The sequence below is a fragment of the Gopherus flavomarginatus genome, chromosome 2 (genome assembly GCF_025201925.1).
Source record: "Gopherus flavomarginatus isolate rGopFla2 chromosome 2, rGopFla2.mat.asm, whole genome shotgun sequence".
NCBI lineage: Eukaryota > Metazoa > Chordata > Testudines > Testudinidae > Gopherus > Gopherus flavomarginatus.
In genome coordinates, this window is record NC_066618.1 from 195,835,227 (window position 1) to 195,853,728 (window position 18,502).

An 18,502-nucleotide genomic window follows, 5' to 3' on the forward strand; every position below is an offset into this window, starting at 1 on the left:
TCTGAATGCGCCATTTGGACAGAAGGCTGTCTCTTTGTTGTTGACTACAATGTAAAGTATTCAGTGAGCATAAAACTCACACACTTCTCTTATGTCAGCAAACTATTTTAAAATGAACCTGCAAGCAAATGGCCAAATCCCTCTGACTTCACAAAGCAATTCATTAATTCAAAGGGTCTCAGTTCAAGACTAGACTTTGTGAACATGTACATTGAATGTAACATATGGAAATTAATCTTGCCTTATTAATGATTACCCGAGGAGCTGCAAGTGGTGCACAATATTAAAACTGATGTAGAAGTTTAACATTTATAATAGGTATGAGGCATGGAAAATCCTGTGAAATTGCCTGATAAGGTGCTGCAAACTTTAACTGGTAACCTGTGTGTCACAGCTCCATCTAGTGATAAAGACTAATATCACACTGTATGGAGTGGAAACTTCCGGTATCACAAGGAAGCAACAAAGGCTAAATATGGCCTCTTTTTTAAATATAGTTGATGTGCAGTGTGCCCTTCATATTTATTAGGTTTTCATATTGATGCCCATCATTTCAATTAGTGCATAGCACCTACTTCAAAAGTAAACTAGGGTATGGCAGTCTTCAGCATGTATTGATATAAAACTAATTGACTGGATGAACTAATTTAAAATTGTGTAACAGCAAGAATTAAGTAAATAACTCAGCAGGGTTATTTCTTTTTTTAAGCACCCTCAGACAATGCACTATAGCCTTTCAGTGAACTGATTTTCATTGGTTGTAGGTTTTGTTGTTTGTTTTTTGTGATTCTAAGAAATGGTTTTCCAATATTACTTTCTTTTTCATTGATTTTGAGTCTTAGAGCCTGCACAGTAATAAAAAGCATAAAGTGCAGCTCAAAAACGGAGTAAATACAGTAGTTTACAAATGCATCCTAAATTAAGAGGAAATAAGGTAATGAATTACCTGTTGCTTCAAATTTAGAATAATGTATTTACAGAGGTTAATACACGAAGCAGGCACTGCAGCTGGAGAACTGATAAACACAAGTTGTTGAACTCTGTCACAGGACGGTCGAACAACAGCCCAGTTCCTGGTTTTAGGTCCCATGACTAGTTCATCCCTCTTAAAAAGGACCATATCAAAAAGCTAACCGTTGTAATGAAATTTTTGGCACTACAAACAGCAGAATCTATGTCGATAATATTTAATTCGCTGTATACTTTGCATGATATCCTTTTCAATAAACCAGATTACTGGCATACGCTGTATACCAGTGACTGATTATAGACCTAGATAGTGATTTACACCTAATTTTTAAGTCATCATTAACATATAGAAAATGAGAAAATAAGAAATCTTATTCATGACAATTTCCACAGCTCACTTTCTAATTCCACTTTATTTACTCTGCAAAGAACCAGGATCTCACAGGCCTCTAGCCAGTGACATCACATATACCACTGCAAAATGGCTAGTTAAGTCTAATTAATGAAGGCTTGGAGATTTTTTTTTTAAACTAGATAACTGTAGGATAAAACCATAGCCAAATGGTTAAAATATAATTTAGCTCAAGATGAAGGAAGGGAGCTGAGAATGATTTAAAACAGTGGCACTTCAGGATTCATTTTGGGACATGAAACATGCTTGAGCACTCATTTTTATTCCTTGGGAGTATGAATAAGTGAAGCTTTCCCATTTAAATTCCTTCCTGCTGTCTCTTGTTCATAAGGGCTGAATATAAAATATAGAGTGGTTACTTACCTTGTGGTAGCTGTGATTCTTTGAGATATCTGCACATGTGGATCCCAGTCATGGTGTGTGGTGACCCCACTGCAATAGCTTGGAACATTTTCACTAGTAGTGTCCAGTAGAGGTCATGCTTATTCTCAAGTCCTCATGATCCCCCTCCTAAGGGCACAAAAACAGTGACTGCAACTGCCACTCAGTTTGTTCATTACCCAGAATCCATCGTGTAAGACTCTGAATTGCAAGAAGGAAAGTGAGCCATAGGAGCAACATGTCCAGACTTCTCAAAGAACCACAGTTACTATGAGGTAAATAATCACTCTTCCTTCTTTAAGTACTGCACAAGTGCATCCCAGACATGGTGATTAGCTAGCAGTAACCATAAACTGAGGTGGGTGCGAAGAGTTAATTGAAAAGAGACTGCAGAACCTCCCTTCCAAAATGAGCAACCAATCGAGAAGCATTCATTAACAAATAATGCTTTGTAAATTTATGAGCTCAAAGTTCTGGTAGCTGCTCTGCAAATCTGCAGTATTGGCTCTCAACTTAGATATGCAACCCATGTTGCTTGTGAATGAATTAGAATGTTTAAAGGACTTATTAATATCACATACAGTCCTAATACAATCAGATGCCCATTTTGAAAGCTTTTGAGATGAAATAGCCACTCCTTTAGATTTATTTCTATAATCAATAAAACGTCTTGAAGTCTTACAAAAAGATTTTGTTTTATCGAGATAGTATAACAATGACCGTATGACATTGAAGATACATATGTAATTTAACTTCAGCTGAGATGAATGAGGTCGTGGAAAGAAAACTGGTAAAATAATAAACTGATATGAAAGTCTAATACTACTTTTGGAATGAAGGACAAATGATGTCTCAGTCACCCTCTCTATATGAAAAGCTTTGTAAGGAGGGTTTATAATTAATGCTTGTAGTTCACTTATTCTACTTGCTGAGGTAATAGCCACCAAAAATGCCACTTTCATTGCCAAAATTGCTGAATTGGGAAGCTTGCTAGAGATTCAAAATGGAGTTCCATCAGAGAAGAAAGCACTAGATTTAAATCCCATGTGGGAGCAATTTCTCTTACAGGACTAACAACTCGAACTAAGCCCCTCAGAACTCTGCTCACTGATGAGAGAAAACTGAACCCCCTTCCACTGGTGGATGAAATGCTGAAATCACTGCCAAATCACTTTAACTGAAGCAACAGATAGACCCCATTTAAATGTAATAAGTAATCCAAGATTATTGGAATAGAACACACCAAGAAGGCATGTTCCTAAAATATGTGATCCTAAAATATGCCCAGAATAAAAGACATATCACTTGCAGAATATGTTATTTTCTGCTCTGAAGTTAGATATTTCTGTACTGCTGAAGAACATTATCTAACAAGGACATCCAGAAACCATCCAAACAATGAGATGTAGTGACACTGGATTTGAGTGTAGGAGTAGGCTGTGATTTTGCGATGATATGTCATTCTGAATCAGCAGCATGGCAAATTGTTGACTGGACACTATTAGAAGACCAGAGAACAAGAACTGATAAGGCCAATTAGGAGCTATCAGAATAACCCAAGCTTTTTCTTGCCTTATCTTCCTTAACACCCTTGGAATTAAAGGAAAAGTAAGGAAGGCATACATCAAATGGATCCCAGACTCTTTCCTGCTCAATAACAAAACAGACACTTTTTGTTCTGATTCAAAGCAAACTGGTCTATTTAGGGAAACCCCCACTTTTGGAAGATTTGCCCCAGTAATTAATCTTTAATTCCCATTCATGGAACAAGGTCACTTTTCTGCTTAGTGAATCTGCTAAACCATCACTCTACCCTGGAAGATGTAGAGTTGTCAGACTGATACAATTCTGGATACACCATTCCCATATAGAACACAGATGGTCTGATCTTGTGCCTCTCTGCCTGTTCATACGGTATGGACAGGCACTTGGTGAACATTCTCAGAGCAGATGAAATCCCAAAGGGCAGTACTTGGAATTCATAATTATTTGCTAAAGCCACAAACTGAAGATACTTCTTGTGTACAGAATGTGTCAACACATGAAAATATGCTTCCTGAACAAATCCATGGGCTCTAGAACAAATCCATGGGCTCTAGAGTGGGAATAACTGAAGCAAGAGTTACCATACAAAACTTGGCGTGCCGAATGTATTTGTTTGGAGTCCCAAAATCTAAGATAGAACACCAATCGCCTTTATTTTTTTATATGAGAAAAACAGAAGTCCTTTTCCACAAATTCTTCAGGTACCAATTCTATCAACCTGTCCTAGGCTGATTAGGTCATCTAATTCTTGATATATTCTTGTGAGAAAAGGGATCAGTTATGGGTGGGAGGCAGAAACAAACATAAACATCTTTGAGAAGTTGAAAGGTCCACTGATCTGTAATGATTCCAATCCAAGTCTCTTGGGAAAAGAAAAAGCAGAATCAAAAAGGAAGGAGGAATAGGTATTGCTCCTTGTAGATTAATCCAAGTTCCTCAACCATCACATCAAATCTGATATCTCTGTCCTGGTTGTGAGGTTACCAAAGAGGACAATGGAATTCATCTTCTCTCTTGATATTTTAATCTCTTCTTGGATTGGTCAGAAGATCTCTGCTGGTAAAAGTATGAGAAAGTTTAGTATATATTGAGGAAGAAGAACATGGACAACACTGTTTCTTCCTAAATGCAGGTGTATATAAACCTAGAGATCTAAAAGTGGATCTTAAATCTTTTAAAGAACTCAAGGTCTCATCTGTTTTAGTACTAAACAAGCTCAATCCATCAAACGGCAAATCTTCAGTGGTTGTCTGTACCTCCCTGTATCAATTTGATAAAGAAAACCATGATGCACATCTCATAACAATAGCTTTAGCCATTGAACAGACACCAGTATCAGTTTCGTACAGAGCAGCTTGAAGGGATATTTTAGAAATCAACTAGCCTCCATAAATTGATCTGAGCTTATCTCTAATTTCTGTAGGTAACTTGTCCTTAAAGTCAGATATTTGTTCTATTGTAGATAATCATATTTAGATAGGATAGCTTGATAATTAGTTATTCTAACTTGCAAACAGGCTGATGAATAAATTTTCCTCCCAAAAGTGTCTATTCTCTTTGGTTCTCTCTCTTTGGGAGTTGACGTTCCCAATTGTTTCAACTCTTCATTTGCAGTAGTGACAACCAACAAAGATGGAGATGGATGAGTATATAAATACTCAAAACCTTCGGATGGTACTTGATATCTACAATCAACATGTTTTGAAGTAGCTGAAAATCAACGAAGTAATCTAGAGCTCTTCTTCTATTCTAAAATTCCTCACTGATAGAAAGAGCAACTCTATTTTGAGATGCTGGTTGTAAAGTATCAAATGTTTATGCCTTTTCCTGTGCCATTTCTTATAGTGTTTCCCCTTCTGCACTTCAATAATTCCTGAAACATTTTAAATTTATCAATTGTCAGAGGCACGTAGATGAAATAGCCTCCTCAGGTGAAGAAAAAGAAGAAGAAAATGACATCCAGCTTAATCTTTCTGGTGAACCGGTAACTCTCCATCACTAGAATGATGCTGTTCCGCTGTTTCCGTAAACTGAACAGGAAATGATGTGACACTTGAAAAATTGAATTAGGTGACTTACACATATATGGCATTTACTGTGGGGGAACTTACTCTGGATCCTGCAGATATTGCTACCACAGAGACCAATATGGCCAAGGTTGTTGACCATGTGGTAAGACACATTCAACCAATTTGGGGGACACTAAGGAGAGTAATTAGAATTTAAACCCTTAAAAGCTCCTTTGTATTATCTTTTCTTTTTGCTGGCTTCTTAGGTAGAGGGCTCCCACTGCAATCTGATGAGAATCCTTCAATTGATAGGATGACAGGAGATTTTAAAATTTGAGTTGGACCTCTACTCACAACCCTACTGTTTTGCTGATGAAGAGAAATCTTTATCACAGGTATTTTTGATCTTTCATGGAGAGGAGATTTAGACGGTGCAAAACTAGAAGATTTTAACAATGGTAAACCAGGCTCTGGAGTTATTCTGATATCCGAGGGAGATGTAAATAAATCTTTTGGTGCTGTGGAATCCCCTTCAAAAGACATCTGAGTTGAGGAATCCTGTCTCAGTTATCTGCTTTGAAGGCTCTGAAATGTGGAAACTGCCCATGCCGAGTGAGAGAGGTGAGTGAGGTAATATCTTTTATTGGACCAACTTCTGCTGGTGAGAGAGACAAGCTTTCGAGCCACACAGAGCTCTTCTCATCTCTCTGATGACAGAAGTTGGTCCAATAAAAGATATTCCCTTACCCACCTTCTCTCTCTAATATCTAACATGGCTACAATTATACTGCAACATGCCGAGTGAGAAGCTCTCATCAAAACCAGTGCTGCTAAAGACAATGCCAGGGCAGACTGTAATTGATGCACTGGTGCTAAGATGGATGGTTTTGGTAAGTCCTGAGTCATGGTTTTAGGACTTTCATCTCTATGTGCTCTGGCACGGATTTCTTCTGTGCTGACTTCATTGAGTCCTTTTAGGACAACTTTCTCCTGCCAGGCACCAGAGATAGAGAAGAGTCATAACAGATTTAGTCTCTCACTTTTCGGACAACAGGGATTTCTGACTGCTCCAAAATAATTTGCAAAGCCTCTCCAGGTCCTTCTGTTGCTCTTGAGCTTGGTGTCACATCTCTGGTGACTAGATCATAGACAGATTGTGTCGGTAGAGGGCAACTTCCTCAGCATTGTCTTGGCTTAGGATCTGACAGTGCCCTCATGTACTTTTCCATGAAAAAAGAACTTTCACCTGGACTGTCTCTTTCTGTGAGAGCATTTTAGAAGATTTACAGATCACATGCTTAGCAACAACATGGTCTTCACCCACGCAATAAAGACACTTACCATGAGTGTCCGTTAGGGGAATGGCACTCCCTCTCCCACATAGAGGGACATAATTTAAAGCCTGGGGAATCTCAGTTCTGCCATATCTCAACTAAAATCCTAATACGTAATTAAAACAGAAATAAAGTTAAAATGTAACTCTCTTCCTTTAAAAAAAAAAAAGAGGTAACATTAAGGTTGAGTCTACACTATGAACTAGCTCTTGTCAAGATAGTACAAGTATAAATAGCAGAGTGGCTGCAGCAGCACAAGTAGTGGCAGCGGAGGCATGGCTTAGCTGTGCTGAGTATGTACCTACCCATTTCAGGTGGGTTAATATTTGGAACAGCTAAGCCAAGCCTCTGCTGCCACTACTTGTACTATCATGGTTACGCTGCATGTGTACATAAGCAGGGGAATATCACATTTATCTTGTAGTGTAAAGGCAGCCTAATAATGTTGAACACGAAAGCTACAATAAATAAAAAGTAACTATCCAAATTAACTAAATAAAATGGGGACACTATTGTTCTGGCTGTTCTGCCTAGGTCCATCCAAAGGAACTGAGCGGTGGATGGCATCATGGCGCTCTTTGTACTCTTGGGACAAGGAGCACAAGGTTGTAAGGAGTGTGATCCCCTACTGGACACTAAGAGTAAAAGTGTTCTGAACTACTGCGCTGGGGCATCGACACACCATGAGTGGGATCCACGTTTCCCGTTTGGAAAAAAATAATCACTGTTTGACTGTGATCCTTTCTTTATTAGCTACAGATTTTAAAATAAATAACTTCCTCCCCAACCTCTAATCTCAAATGCCCTTCATGTATTCTGTTTTCATTCTTCCTCTCTTTGCATATGAAAAGTTTGCAGTAGAATAGTAACCACTTTATCTTCAGTAACATAGCAGTAGAGGCAACTGCAACGTGACCAGCAACACTAGCCAAGGAAAAATGAGAGAGAAAGGAGGTTCGTGGAAGCTGTGTCCCAAAAACAAAGAAAAGTTTAATTTGGAACACGCACAGAAAACAGCAATCAACCCAACAAATATGACCACCTGTATTTGTATGCTGCTATCCTGTTGGTTTAAAAAAAAAAAAAGTCATGTGAGCTAAAACTGGACATTCTAGTGACATCGTCACAGTCTTAACTACACCATTTTTCATTCACTGCTAGCTGTTATTTTTCTATCACCCCGTAATATGAATCCATAACTCTGGCTATCGTCTAAAAAGTGGAAAAGTAAAGCTAATTTGTGGGAGGAAGTGCAGAATGATTGCATAATGTTATAAAAATTGCATAGATCCAATAAAATCCATTAAAGTCCTACTTTTTAAGTGGTATAATCATATACACCATCGGCACAGGGAGAGCAAATCTAATAAATATTGAGCTGAACTTTCCTGCAATAACTAATTTGAAACTCATTTTTCCTAAGGATTATATTACATGCAATACACATCATTATAGCAAGAGGAACAATGCTTTTTATTTTCATTCAGATTTTTTTAAAAAACTCCCAGCCCTGATAGGTTGGGTGATCTTTGGCAAACAACAACTATGGGCCAAGACTTTTACAGATACTTTGGCAACTAAAGATGCAGATAGGTGCCTAGTGGGATTTCTAAAAGTGCCCATTTGTCCCCATTAGGAGTTAGACAGCTAGGTGTTTTTGAAAATCCCACTAGGTGCTTATCTGCATATTTAGGTGCTGAAATATCTTTAAAAGTCTGGCCCAGAGTAGTTAAGTTATTTGTCAAAGATCATACAATCAGTCAGAAGCAGGGCTGGGGATAAAACTCAGGAGGCCTGGGTCCATGTCTAGTGCCTTGACAAGTAGATTACCTTGTCTCATTAGATAGGTTATATAGAAAGGTTGTGTGTTTTGCTGTTAGTGACAAATAAAATCAGAGTTAATTCACTTAATTGTCTACCTTTTCCTATTATTTTAGAGGCTCAACTTTTTTTTACTGCACAGATATGCTTGATCTTAAGTGAGTAGCAAGAAATGTACCATCCTTTATCAATTTGAAGTCTTTAATGCCACTAGATATTCAGGGAAGTAGTCATACTTGGTGGGACCTTTATGTCACCTTCTTTTCAGGGTTCTCTCTATTCCCTGGTGATTTAGTTTGGTTCTGTTGGAGTTTCTGGTGTGGCCTTTGGATATTATGTTTATCAAGAAGGAAAGCTGTACCTTCTACTGTTCATGAATTTAACACTGATCAGTCACATCTAACTATTCTTATTTCCATCCTTGTGATACTAACACAAGATGTAGCACCAATTGCACATAATGGAGCAGACACAATTTTCACCGTGGTATAAAACATTTATCACAGGTTGTGATGTGCTAATTAGTCTCCATGAATTTAATAGGGTTGTTCGCTCTTGTTCTGCCTCTGCTTTTTGGATTTTTCTCCTCATCACCTGAAGCACTGCTGAGGCGACATAGTGCCATTAGTTGCACTTAGCTCTCCTCAGCCTCAAATGGGCTGCTCTTTCATTGACAGAATGTTCGAAATTTATGCTGCACATTAGAAATGAAAAGAGATGCTACTCTGCTCATTACTGCTGTGGCACTTTTTCCACCTCAGTTTCCATCTCTAATTTTATGATTTCACTTACAAGGAAAGCAAAGATTTAACTTCTGTTACTGAACCACCTCAGCCTAACACTGGGGATATTGGACTTAATAATGTTAAAGGTAGGTACGTGCGTGCGTGCGTGTATATACAAACACAAACACACACACTCACTCAGATATGGACACAAGATGCATATGTATTACTTAACTGTGCTGTTCTATCAAGAGTGCATGCGCTTTTATAGCACTAAAGACATTGGATCATAAACTCTGTAGATTTCTTGTGTGTTTTACTGTCAGTTTTTTTCCCCCTTTTCTTTTAGTTTTATTCTAAGACCATGCCTCTTGGTGTATTTTCTTTTCAGATGGTCATCATTTATCTTGGTCTTCTCAGTGCATTTACTAATATATCCACCCTGCATTTCAGGACATACATGCAGCCAGAGCTAGCCATGTAGGTTCCATGCCCCAAAGGTCTCAGCACGGGCGGCCTGGTGATGACAACCCAGTAGTCCATTTCTTCAAGAACATCGTAAGTTTTCCCTTCCCTTCATGGTTCTCTGGCAGAGTTAAATGTAATTTGAGATTCAGTGGCAGCTAAACAGTACCTGTAGGTTATCCATTTTGTTGCAATTGAGATTGGTAGATAAAATGTCCTGTCTCTGCCTTTGAGGGGTCAATTATATTTTGATATCAGAATTATTTTACTTTGATATTACAACTTCTAGTTTTGTGTAGCAAAAAATTTTTGGATGGAAGTGGGTGAGTCTTCCATTAATGTGCTGAATTTCCAACATTAATCACTGATGGTATTAAACAGCTTTACCATTTGCAAGTTTTTTATTTGCCTTTCTTGAAGTAAGGCACATTCAAATTTTTGTTTTGTTTAAAAAAGGTCAGTGGTGCTCAAGGCATAGTCCATTTAAAATAACACTTACTAGATTTAATAAATTAATTCTATTCTAAGAGAGAAGCTAGACTCAGGCATTTCTTTTCAAGGCCTAAACTAAAAAAGCCCAGATTTGATTCCCTTCCTGAGTGATGTTATTTGAGGAGAAGGATTTTCTTCAGCTTTGAACCTGGATATCTTCATATGAATATGAAAAAAAAAAGAAAAAGAGAAAACCCACACACAAAATCAGAGAAAACTATAGAGCTGTATCTCCCTCAAACATTCTACAACATGGTATCCTTGAGTACTGTGCAAAGATATCATCAAAAACTTTGCTGCCTGAGCCTAATAATACTTGAAAGCACTTCAGAATGCTTCCTACTAGAGAGAGGTCACCTCAAATGTATCACAGCTGTGAAATGATCACTGGCACCACAGATAATCCCCTTTCCCTTCTTCATGCTCTTTGAAGCAGATCTTTCCATCTGCTGAGGCCCAAAAGTGGGACAAAGACCCAAAAGACAGACATGAGAAAGATAACATTGCAAGAAACCTTAAACAGCGTAGGCAAATGGATTTGGATTAATTAATACTAGTTCTATTAATATCAGCTTCACCAGATCAACATTCCTGGTGTTAATATTTTCAGTCAGGAAAGGAAGGTACCGCCAATGTGTTGCAGTATGGAGACAAATTCGTACCTAAAGTGACGAACATATAGCGCGTGCACTTAAAAAGTTCATTCCAATCCTAAACATATTATTATTGGATCTAATATTTTTCATTTTTTAATATGGGGAATACCCCTAAAACTGGAATTAACTTTTAAAAATATGTCCACTGTATATTCTATTGAGAAAGCTGAAAGGTATTCTTACAACAATGTGAAGGTAGATGAAATCAGACATTATCCAAATTATAGAATGAAGAACAAACCTTTGATGGTTGTACTGGATCTATTGCTGCTGCTGTTTTATAATTTTTTTCTATTGTTCTGTAGGTGTCACCTAGGACACCACCCCCAGTGCAGGCAAAGGTAAGTGTATTCCCCAAGATCCCATCTAATTATTGTGGTTAAATATGTACCTGTTCATCTGGCCATTTTAGTTTACCCAGTGTTTAGAATAGGGGAGTAGGAGTCAGGAAACCTGGGCTCTATTCCCGATTTTAACACTGACTTGCTGCGTGACACTAGGTTAGCCATCTGTAAAATGACAATAATACTGCTTGCCCACGGATCTAAAGCATGTTGAGATTCTTTCATAAAAGTTGATAATTAAATGTAAAATATTATTCATAATATTTTAAAACATATTCTTCAGCCAAACCCTGAGAATATCTAAAAGTAGCTGGTGAAATTACAAGAAGATTCATGTGGTTAATTGTAAGTAAATTGAGTTGTTAAACCAAAGCTGGTAAAATAAATTTTGCAAATCATTCTAAGTGTGAATTTTGTCTTTTTTCCATTCAAATAACCATTTAAGAAACTTTTTGTATTATTTAATTAACTTTATAGATCAAATAATATAAATTGTGAATGTTGGTTTTAATTTAACAGAATGACTGTTCACAAATGTATGAGTCTATTATTTGACCAGCTCTGTTCGCTGTTTCTTTTTTCTTTTCTCTCTCACCTATCTTGAACATCCTTTGTTTCATGGTGATCATCATATCACTGTTTCTGTTTCTTACATATGCAGGGGAGAGGATTATCCCTCGCCAGATTTAGCTGGGTAGGTGATGAATGTGCTTTCATTCACAGCCATTTTGGTTTACCAAGGCCAAAGTATATCTTTCATCATTGCCTTTCAAGCCGCTGCAGCAACTTGACATTCATGTTTCGGTCTTGATTTTGGTGTTTGTTTTGCTTTATTCCTTTTGATCCACTTTCCCCCTCCTACACAGCAGTTTGTTTATGGTTGTAATTTTGTTGCTTGCTCTTATCCAGAAGCTTGTCAACCTTACAGTGATATAATCTCTTTTGCTTTAGCACAAATGGAGCACGTCTGCTGCATGGCAAAACTACCTCTTTTCCTTTAAGGCTCGTGGAAGACTTAACTGCTTTGTCTTTTCTTTTTGCGGGGAGGGGAAGAATTGGGGATAGGGTTGAAAGAGCTGGGGAACTTGTTACATAAGCCTGATTTTTCTATATGCTAATATTGTCTCTGGTATGTACATTTTTGTCATATGTTTTTGCAGTCCTTTTAAAAAGAAGAGATCAATACTACTGCTTATTATGTAGGCTCTTTCTGCAGTTATGATTTAAAATATGGACAGTGTTGAGTAGCAGAGAAGCACAGTTATCTCACAGCTAACTAAATCCTATTTTCTGCTTCACTACAGCTTTTATTACACACATGGGCAGATTATTATAGTGTCTTAAATGGTATATTAAAGCTTCTAAAATGCTAAAGGTTTCTATCAGTATAGTTATTTCCTAGAACACAAAAGTTATTTTGTCAAAATCAGAGGTTTTGTGTGCTTTGTGCTCATAACATGGTAGAAATCATTTAACCAATGGGATGGCCGAAGATTCTAATGTTTGAATTCTTAAAATCACACTGTCAAGAGTTTACTCTAAGGTTTTTCTTATTTATTTTTGAAATTCTCCAATAAGCTTAAATCCTGGAGCTAATACTCAAATAACACTCCCCTTGAAGTCAGTAATATATGGGAATTTTGAAGGACTAAATTTTGGTTTTGGAAAGCCCAATCCTCAATTTCCACCTACAATGTAAGAAGGTGAATGGGAGTGAAGGGCATTCAACACTTCGCAACAACAGGCTCAATATTTGTAACAGCCTATTAAAAGATTGGGAAAAAACCCAGTTCTTTTGCTAATTACTTTGCCCTCCATTTGACAAACAATTTACATAGTTTTTTATTTTATTGCTTCTGTTCTTGTAGTAGGAACAAAATCTTGAAAGAGGCTGAGCATCAGGTGAAAGTGTGCTCAGTCCTTTCACAAGAAGGTCCTATCTAACTCAAGTGCTGGTGAAGTTCTTCACCACATAGAATTGGGTCCACTGCAATAGGACTGGTGGGGTCAGCAGAAACATTAATAGCTTTGGCAACACAGCAGTGCACTTCCCAGCTGTTGGGTATGGCATTCTCTCTCAAACATTAAATCTAGATTTGGCAGTGGCTCTGTTTGCATGACTCCCACTGAAGCCAATGCAAGTTCTAAAGGGCTGCATCATCAGGTTCACACAGTGAAGCAACTGGGAGCTGAGAGTATTAAATGAGTGCAGAATTGAATCCAGAGCAAGTCAAACCTATTGAGATGGAGTGGCATTTTGCCACTAACTTCAATGCAAGCATGATCAAGCCCAATGACTTCTGGAAAACTGCTATTACAGAATACGGGATTTAATAAAAGTTAAGAGATTTAGAAATGAAGGATATTCCTTGCCAGGTTTATAACAATTTCAAACTAGGTCATCTTGGCAGTATCTCTTATACACAAATAAGTTCAGATAGTCATTTCTACCTTCTTTATTAACATGAGCGATAGCTGTAATATTGTATCTGAACAGACCTGTGAATGTATTTATTCTACTTTATTGTTTAACAACAAAAGGCTCTCTCAATGGATCAAATACAAATTTGGCTCTTAAAACAGAGAGAAAAATCAAGGAAGCAGGATTCCGCATCAACTTCACTTGTGCTTTGTGAATGAATTAGGGATGCAAAATTGCCAACACACTCTCACTGTCCTTTGATTATCTGTCTCTTGCCTTTCAACTATCTTTTCGACAGAACTTGCTACTTCCTTTGCTCCAGAACAGTTTTTCTCAAATTATGAGGTTGGCCCCCTTGGGGAGGCTTCAATCTTTTTCAGAAGATGTACACTGAAAATGAGGAAAGAGGGTTTTCTTTTTTCCATTTCTTATAGGAATTATTACTGAGGACTCAGCAAAAGCAGACCTGTTTGTTGAAGGGCAATTGGGTAGTTCAGGAGACAGGATAACAAATTAGGACTCTTATTTTTTTATTTTTATTTTTTTTTACGGCTGTGCTACTCGTATGATTCCAGGTTGACTCCAAAAATCTTTACCATTTGGCAGCTGTGTGATTACCTTGTGAACTGATTTGATAGTCTCTTAATGGATACATTTTCTCATCACATCTGGCTGTAGCACAGTATTGATAGTCTCCATAAACAGGCCAGTGAGTGATTAGGCATGGACAGTGAATTACACTGCAGCTTGCACCTGGAGGTATCTAGTGCCTAGAACTTTCAATCTGGTAACTTTAATAAGCATTAAATTCATTAAAATAGTAATTTAAAAAATCCAAGTTTACAGTTCTATTTTTGCTGACTCTAAAGTGGAAATTACTCAGCAAAAAAGTAAATTGCTGCCCAGGATCGCCACCAAAATCACAACTTGTAAACAATGTCTTCAACAAGAGGTTGGTGGGAGGTGTCTATCCCTAGTTATAGACTCATAGACTCTAGGACTGGAAGGGACCTCGAGAGGTCATCGAGTTCAGTCCCCTGCCCTCATGGCAGGACCAAATACTGTCTAGACCATTGTGTAAGGGTACAATGTTTGAGAAACTCTGTTCTAGTATTCCTCTTCCTCCTCAGGCAGTTACTTTCACAAGCAACTTTTTTTCACCAGTGATCTTAGTACTTACGTGTAAGTGTTTGAAAAGCTCTTGAAAATGTGATGTATACTTTTAGGAGAAATTCAGCTGCATGTAAAATCTCCATGTTGATCAAGAGATTTTTATTCTTCCTACCCTTTTGTGCTATTTGGTATAATTTTCTAAAGGGGACAAAACATTTTTAAGTCAATAGGTTTCTTTTTCAAGATTCACAGTTGCATTTACTATTCTTCCTTTTTCATTTTCCATTCACATTATGCATTTGACAGTACAATATTCCTGTTCTGATTATCGATTTCTCTGTTACAGACCAAAGTCTGGGACTCAGATTTCCATGTTGTTCACTGTTTAGAATTTTTTTCCTCCCACACTTTCAACTACTTGACTAAGTTGAAAGCGTTACATTCCAGCAGTCGCAAATGAAGGTAACTGGTGTGAACAACACACCTGAGATATCTGTGATCTCTCTTCTAGGGAGGTGAAGGACACAAGCCAGGGTATGGAGGAAGTGGCAAATTCTCCGAGCATAAATCTGCTTATAAGGGACATAAGGGATCATACCATGATGGCCAGGGCACTCTTTCCAAAATCTTTAAACTGGTAAAGTACAAGTAAACTTACAATAAGTGAAAAATTGAGCCTACAAAAAAAGCATAAATGCCTCTCTAGATCAATCTATTTAATATCAGTCACATTCAAATATTCTTGAGCAAAACTTGTCTTGAGTTACAAAAAAAAATTGAGCAGATACTATGTTTGTATGAAAGCAAGTTGTGCTTGACATTGTTTTATGTACTTTAGTTGTTAATGTGGTATAATAGAAATGTACTGATTTCTGATTTGATTGATCATGCTAATCAAAAGTCAGGGGACCAAATCCTGCTCTCATTGGTGTAAGTGTGGGAGTCCTCCTTAGATATCAATGAAGTTACTTTGGATTTACATCAGAATATCTAAGAGCAGAATTTGGCCCAAAATTTTCTTCTCTGTAACAACAGTAAAAACATATTTGTAATATGCCCCAAGATTAACTATCTCTGGGTCCCTAGCAAACATTTTGAATAAAAATAAAAAGGCAGTGTATGGCCACATAGTTTCCAAAGAAGGGCGGGGGGGGGGGGGGGGGAAGACAAATGAAAAATCTAAACTGATTATTACATCCGTATTCAAACAAAAAATAACATGAGACCTTCATTTTTGTTACTCTAAGGCCAGACACAGTGATTTCCCACTACTAGTGTTGTGTTCTCAGTAAATAATGCAATCAGCAGTGAGGCTACTTTCCAGATGGAACGTAAAAGAATGAATCATTTCCGTCTCTAGCATATCCTCCAAGAACAGACACAGCAGCACTTTCACCAGTAGTCATAACTGAAATAAGCCTACATAAGCCAATAAAGAGATAAATAGGTATGTCTGCTTTAGTGCAAGACATTACATAGATGTGTGGCACTATGAAGAGAAGTTTTAATTCCTCAGTGGTGCATGATAGTTTTTGACTTGGAAGGAGCTTTATGGAAAGTAATGAGGTTCTATACATGTCTAGGGAAAGCCAAAAGAAGCATTCGCAGTAGGAGTCTGATTTTCATATTGGCCCCAATCTGCTCCCCCCAACACACACACTTGTGTCATCACTTGCATAAGAACAGATAGATACAGTTAAGATTTTGTTATTCCCTTTCCTGTTAATTTTTTGTTGTTTTCTAATCATATGCAAAATGGACCAGATATTCAGCCATCAACCTCATCCTTCCACAAATTTGCACCTATACCTTACAAGTGCTACCACTTAAGCTTGTCCTTTAAAAAGACTCACAATTGTGCAATTGCAAGTATTAATGTGGATTTAGTGGATGCAAATCCTTATACTCTGGCATGCTCAGCTATTTGGCTATTCACAGAGTACATGCCCATGTTATAACTTTTCCAAAGGGTGTGCACCTGCAAAATGCAGTGATGGCCCCAGGTCAAGTTCCTTTTTGTCACTGTCTTTACCAGCAATCTCAATTTCCCTGGCTTCATAACAACTTAATTAAGACTCCACTCATTGGAAATAAATTATTATTACAAAAGTGCTAGCAATGGAGGTGCTTAATTAGAACAAACTCATTCTACTTGAAAATTCAATTATCAAAAGTGATCATCCCTCTGAAACAAAGCTGAAATTTCAAGCATTCAGTTAATTTAGTGATATAATACACAGGCTTATCCAAAGATAGTCACTAGAAACAATGGACTCTCAACTGTACTACCAATTTATAATACTGGAACCTAGCTTTTTAGAATTAGAGTGTGTGTGTACACACACACACACACACACACACACACACACACACACACCCCATACCTTTCTAATCAAATTGATTTTATTCTTCTTTCCACAGGGAGGATCTGGTTCCCGACCTGGATCACGGTCTGGTTCTCCAGTTGCTAGACGCTGAAGTTCTAAGACGTCATTCAAGGACCATGTACTCTGCTTCATAAGATAACTACCTAAAATTTTAATAATAATTGCAAGAATTACATAGATAGAAACAATCTGTTACTTAATGTCATTTGAGTTGTGCATGCATTAGGATTATATAAACTTCTATTGGCAATCCCTGACCAACAGTTGAATGAAAGAAACATACAAAGTAGCTTTATTTGCTATCTTCATTTTTTAAGTAAAATAGCAAGATCCCCCACTTTATTCATTCTTCTTCAGGATGTCCCAACTGCATGTTAGATTTTATTTATTTTTTCTCCAAGCCCCACAAGTCTTCTGATTTTTTTCACTGAACACCACAATTGCAAATATCAGGAGGGGTAGCCGTGTTAGTCTGGACCTGTAAAAGCAGCAAAGAATCCTGTGGCACCTTATAGACTAACAGACGTTTTGGAGCATGAGCTTTCGTCACCCACGAAAGCTCATGCTCCAAAACGTCTGTTAGTCTATAAGGTGCCACAGGATTCTTTGCTGCTTTTACAATTGCAAATGCAGAGCAACTGTCTTGGTTTTTGAGTACCGCCATTAAAGGATTTCTTAAACACTGCTGTGAAAAACCATGTGCAGAAGTTGCAAGGACTGTTTATCCGAACACTTTTTTGTTTGGGTTTATTTTTGTTTAATGTCACTTCTCTCAGAATATTTTACTTTTCATAACAGGATTAGGCAGTCATGGAAAGATTTAATAAACTTTGGGAGTTCAAGGTATGTGAAATGTGGGAGAGGGCAGCTGTTACAGTATCAATGAGACGCAAAGCAATAGTAATAAGGAAATTCCTTATTTTTACAAATTGCTCATCACACCCAAGCCATTAGAATTAAGTGTGGCCGAGAGAGAGAGAGAGAGAGAGGATTTTCAAACTTGGGTTAGACTAATGTCTTACAACAAAAAACAAGGAACATTCCCAGAGAAGAAACATCTAAGATTGCACATGACCAGTGCATGTAACTGTTGCTCCACGCAGACACTGCTACAACAGCATTTCTTTAGCAGTTAAAGAATAAAACAAAAATAGTCTAATTTGTGAAAGAAATAAAGCCCTTCAGCATTGAGATTTCAGATAGTCCTGCACATCTCAAGTTAGAATTATTAGTAGTTTGCTTGTTACTGCAGCAGTGTTAAACCTGGTAATCTTGTCTTATGACGAAATAGATGCCTTTAATGGCAGTGCACCAAAGCAAACTAGTAGTAAACTACTGTGAACATTTAAATGTTGCATTATAGTTGCCTTATAGAAATTAAATCTAATTCATTAGTTAGTGTTTAACATTGTTCACAAATCTACTAA

General features: G+C 37.5%; 1 protein-coding gene across 2 annotated transcripts in view; it reads left to right on the forward strand.

Annotated features, from left to right (window-relative positions):
- Window positions 1-17,569, forward strand: part of MBP (myelin basic protein) — a 187,339-nt gene extending 169,770 nt beyond the window's left edge. The window contains exons 5-9 of one of the 2 annotated variants that reach the window (XM_050941860.1): window positions 9,650-9,754; window positions 11,115-11,150; window positions 11,815-11,847; window positions 15,200-15,325; window positions 17,110-17,569. In XM_050941860.1, the coding sequence (XP_050797817.1) occupies window positions 9,650-9,754; window positions 11,115-11,150; window positions 11,815-11,847; window positions 15,200-15,325; window positions 17,110-17,166 (357 nt within the window). In that variant the 3' untranslated portion in view covers window positions 17,167-17,569. The remainder of the gene's footprint in view (window positions 1-9,649; window positions 9,755-11,114; window positions 11,151-11,814; window positions 11,848-15,199; window positions 15,326-17,109) is intronic. The other variant, XM_050941861.1, reaches the window with a different exon arrangement.
- Window positions 17,570-18,502: the final 933 nt, after the last annotated feature.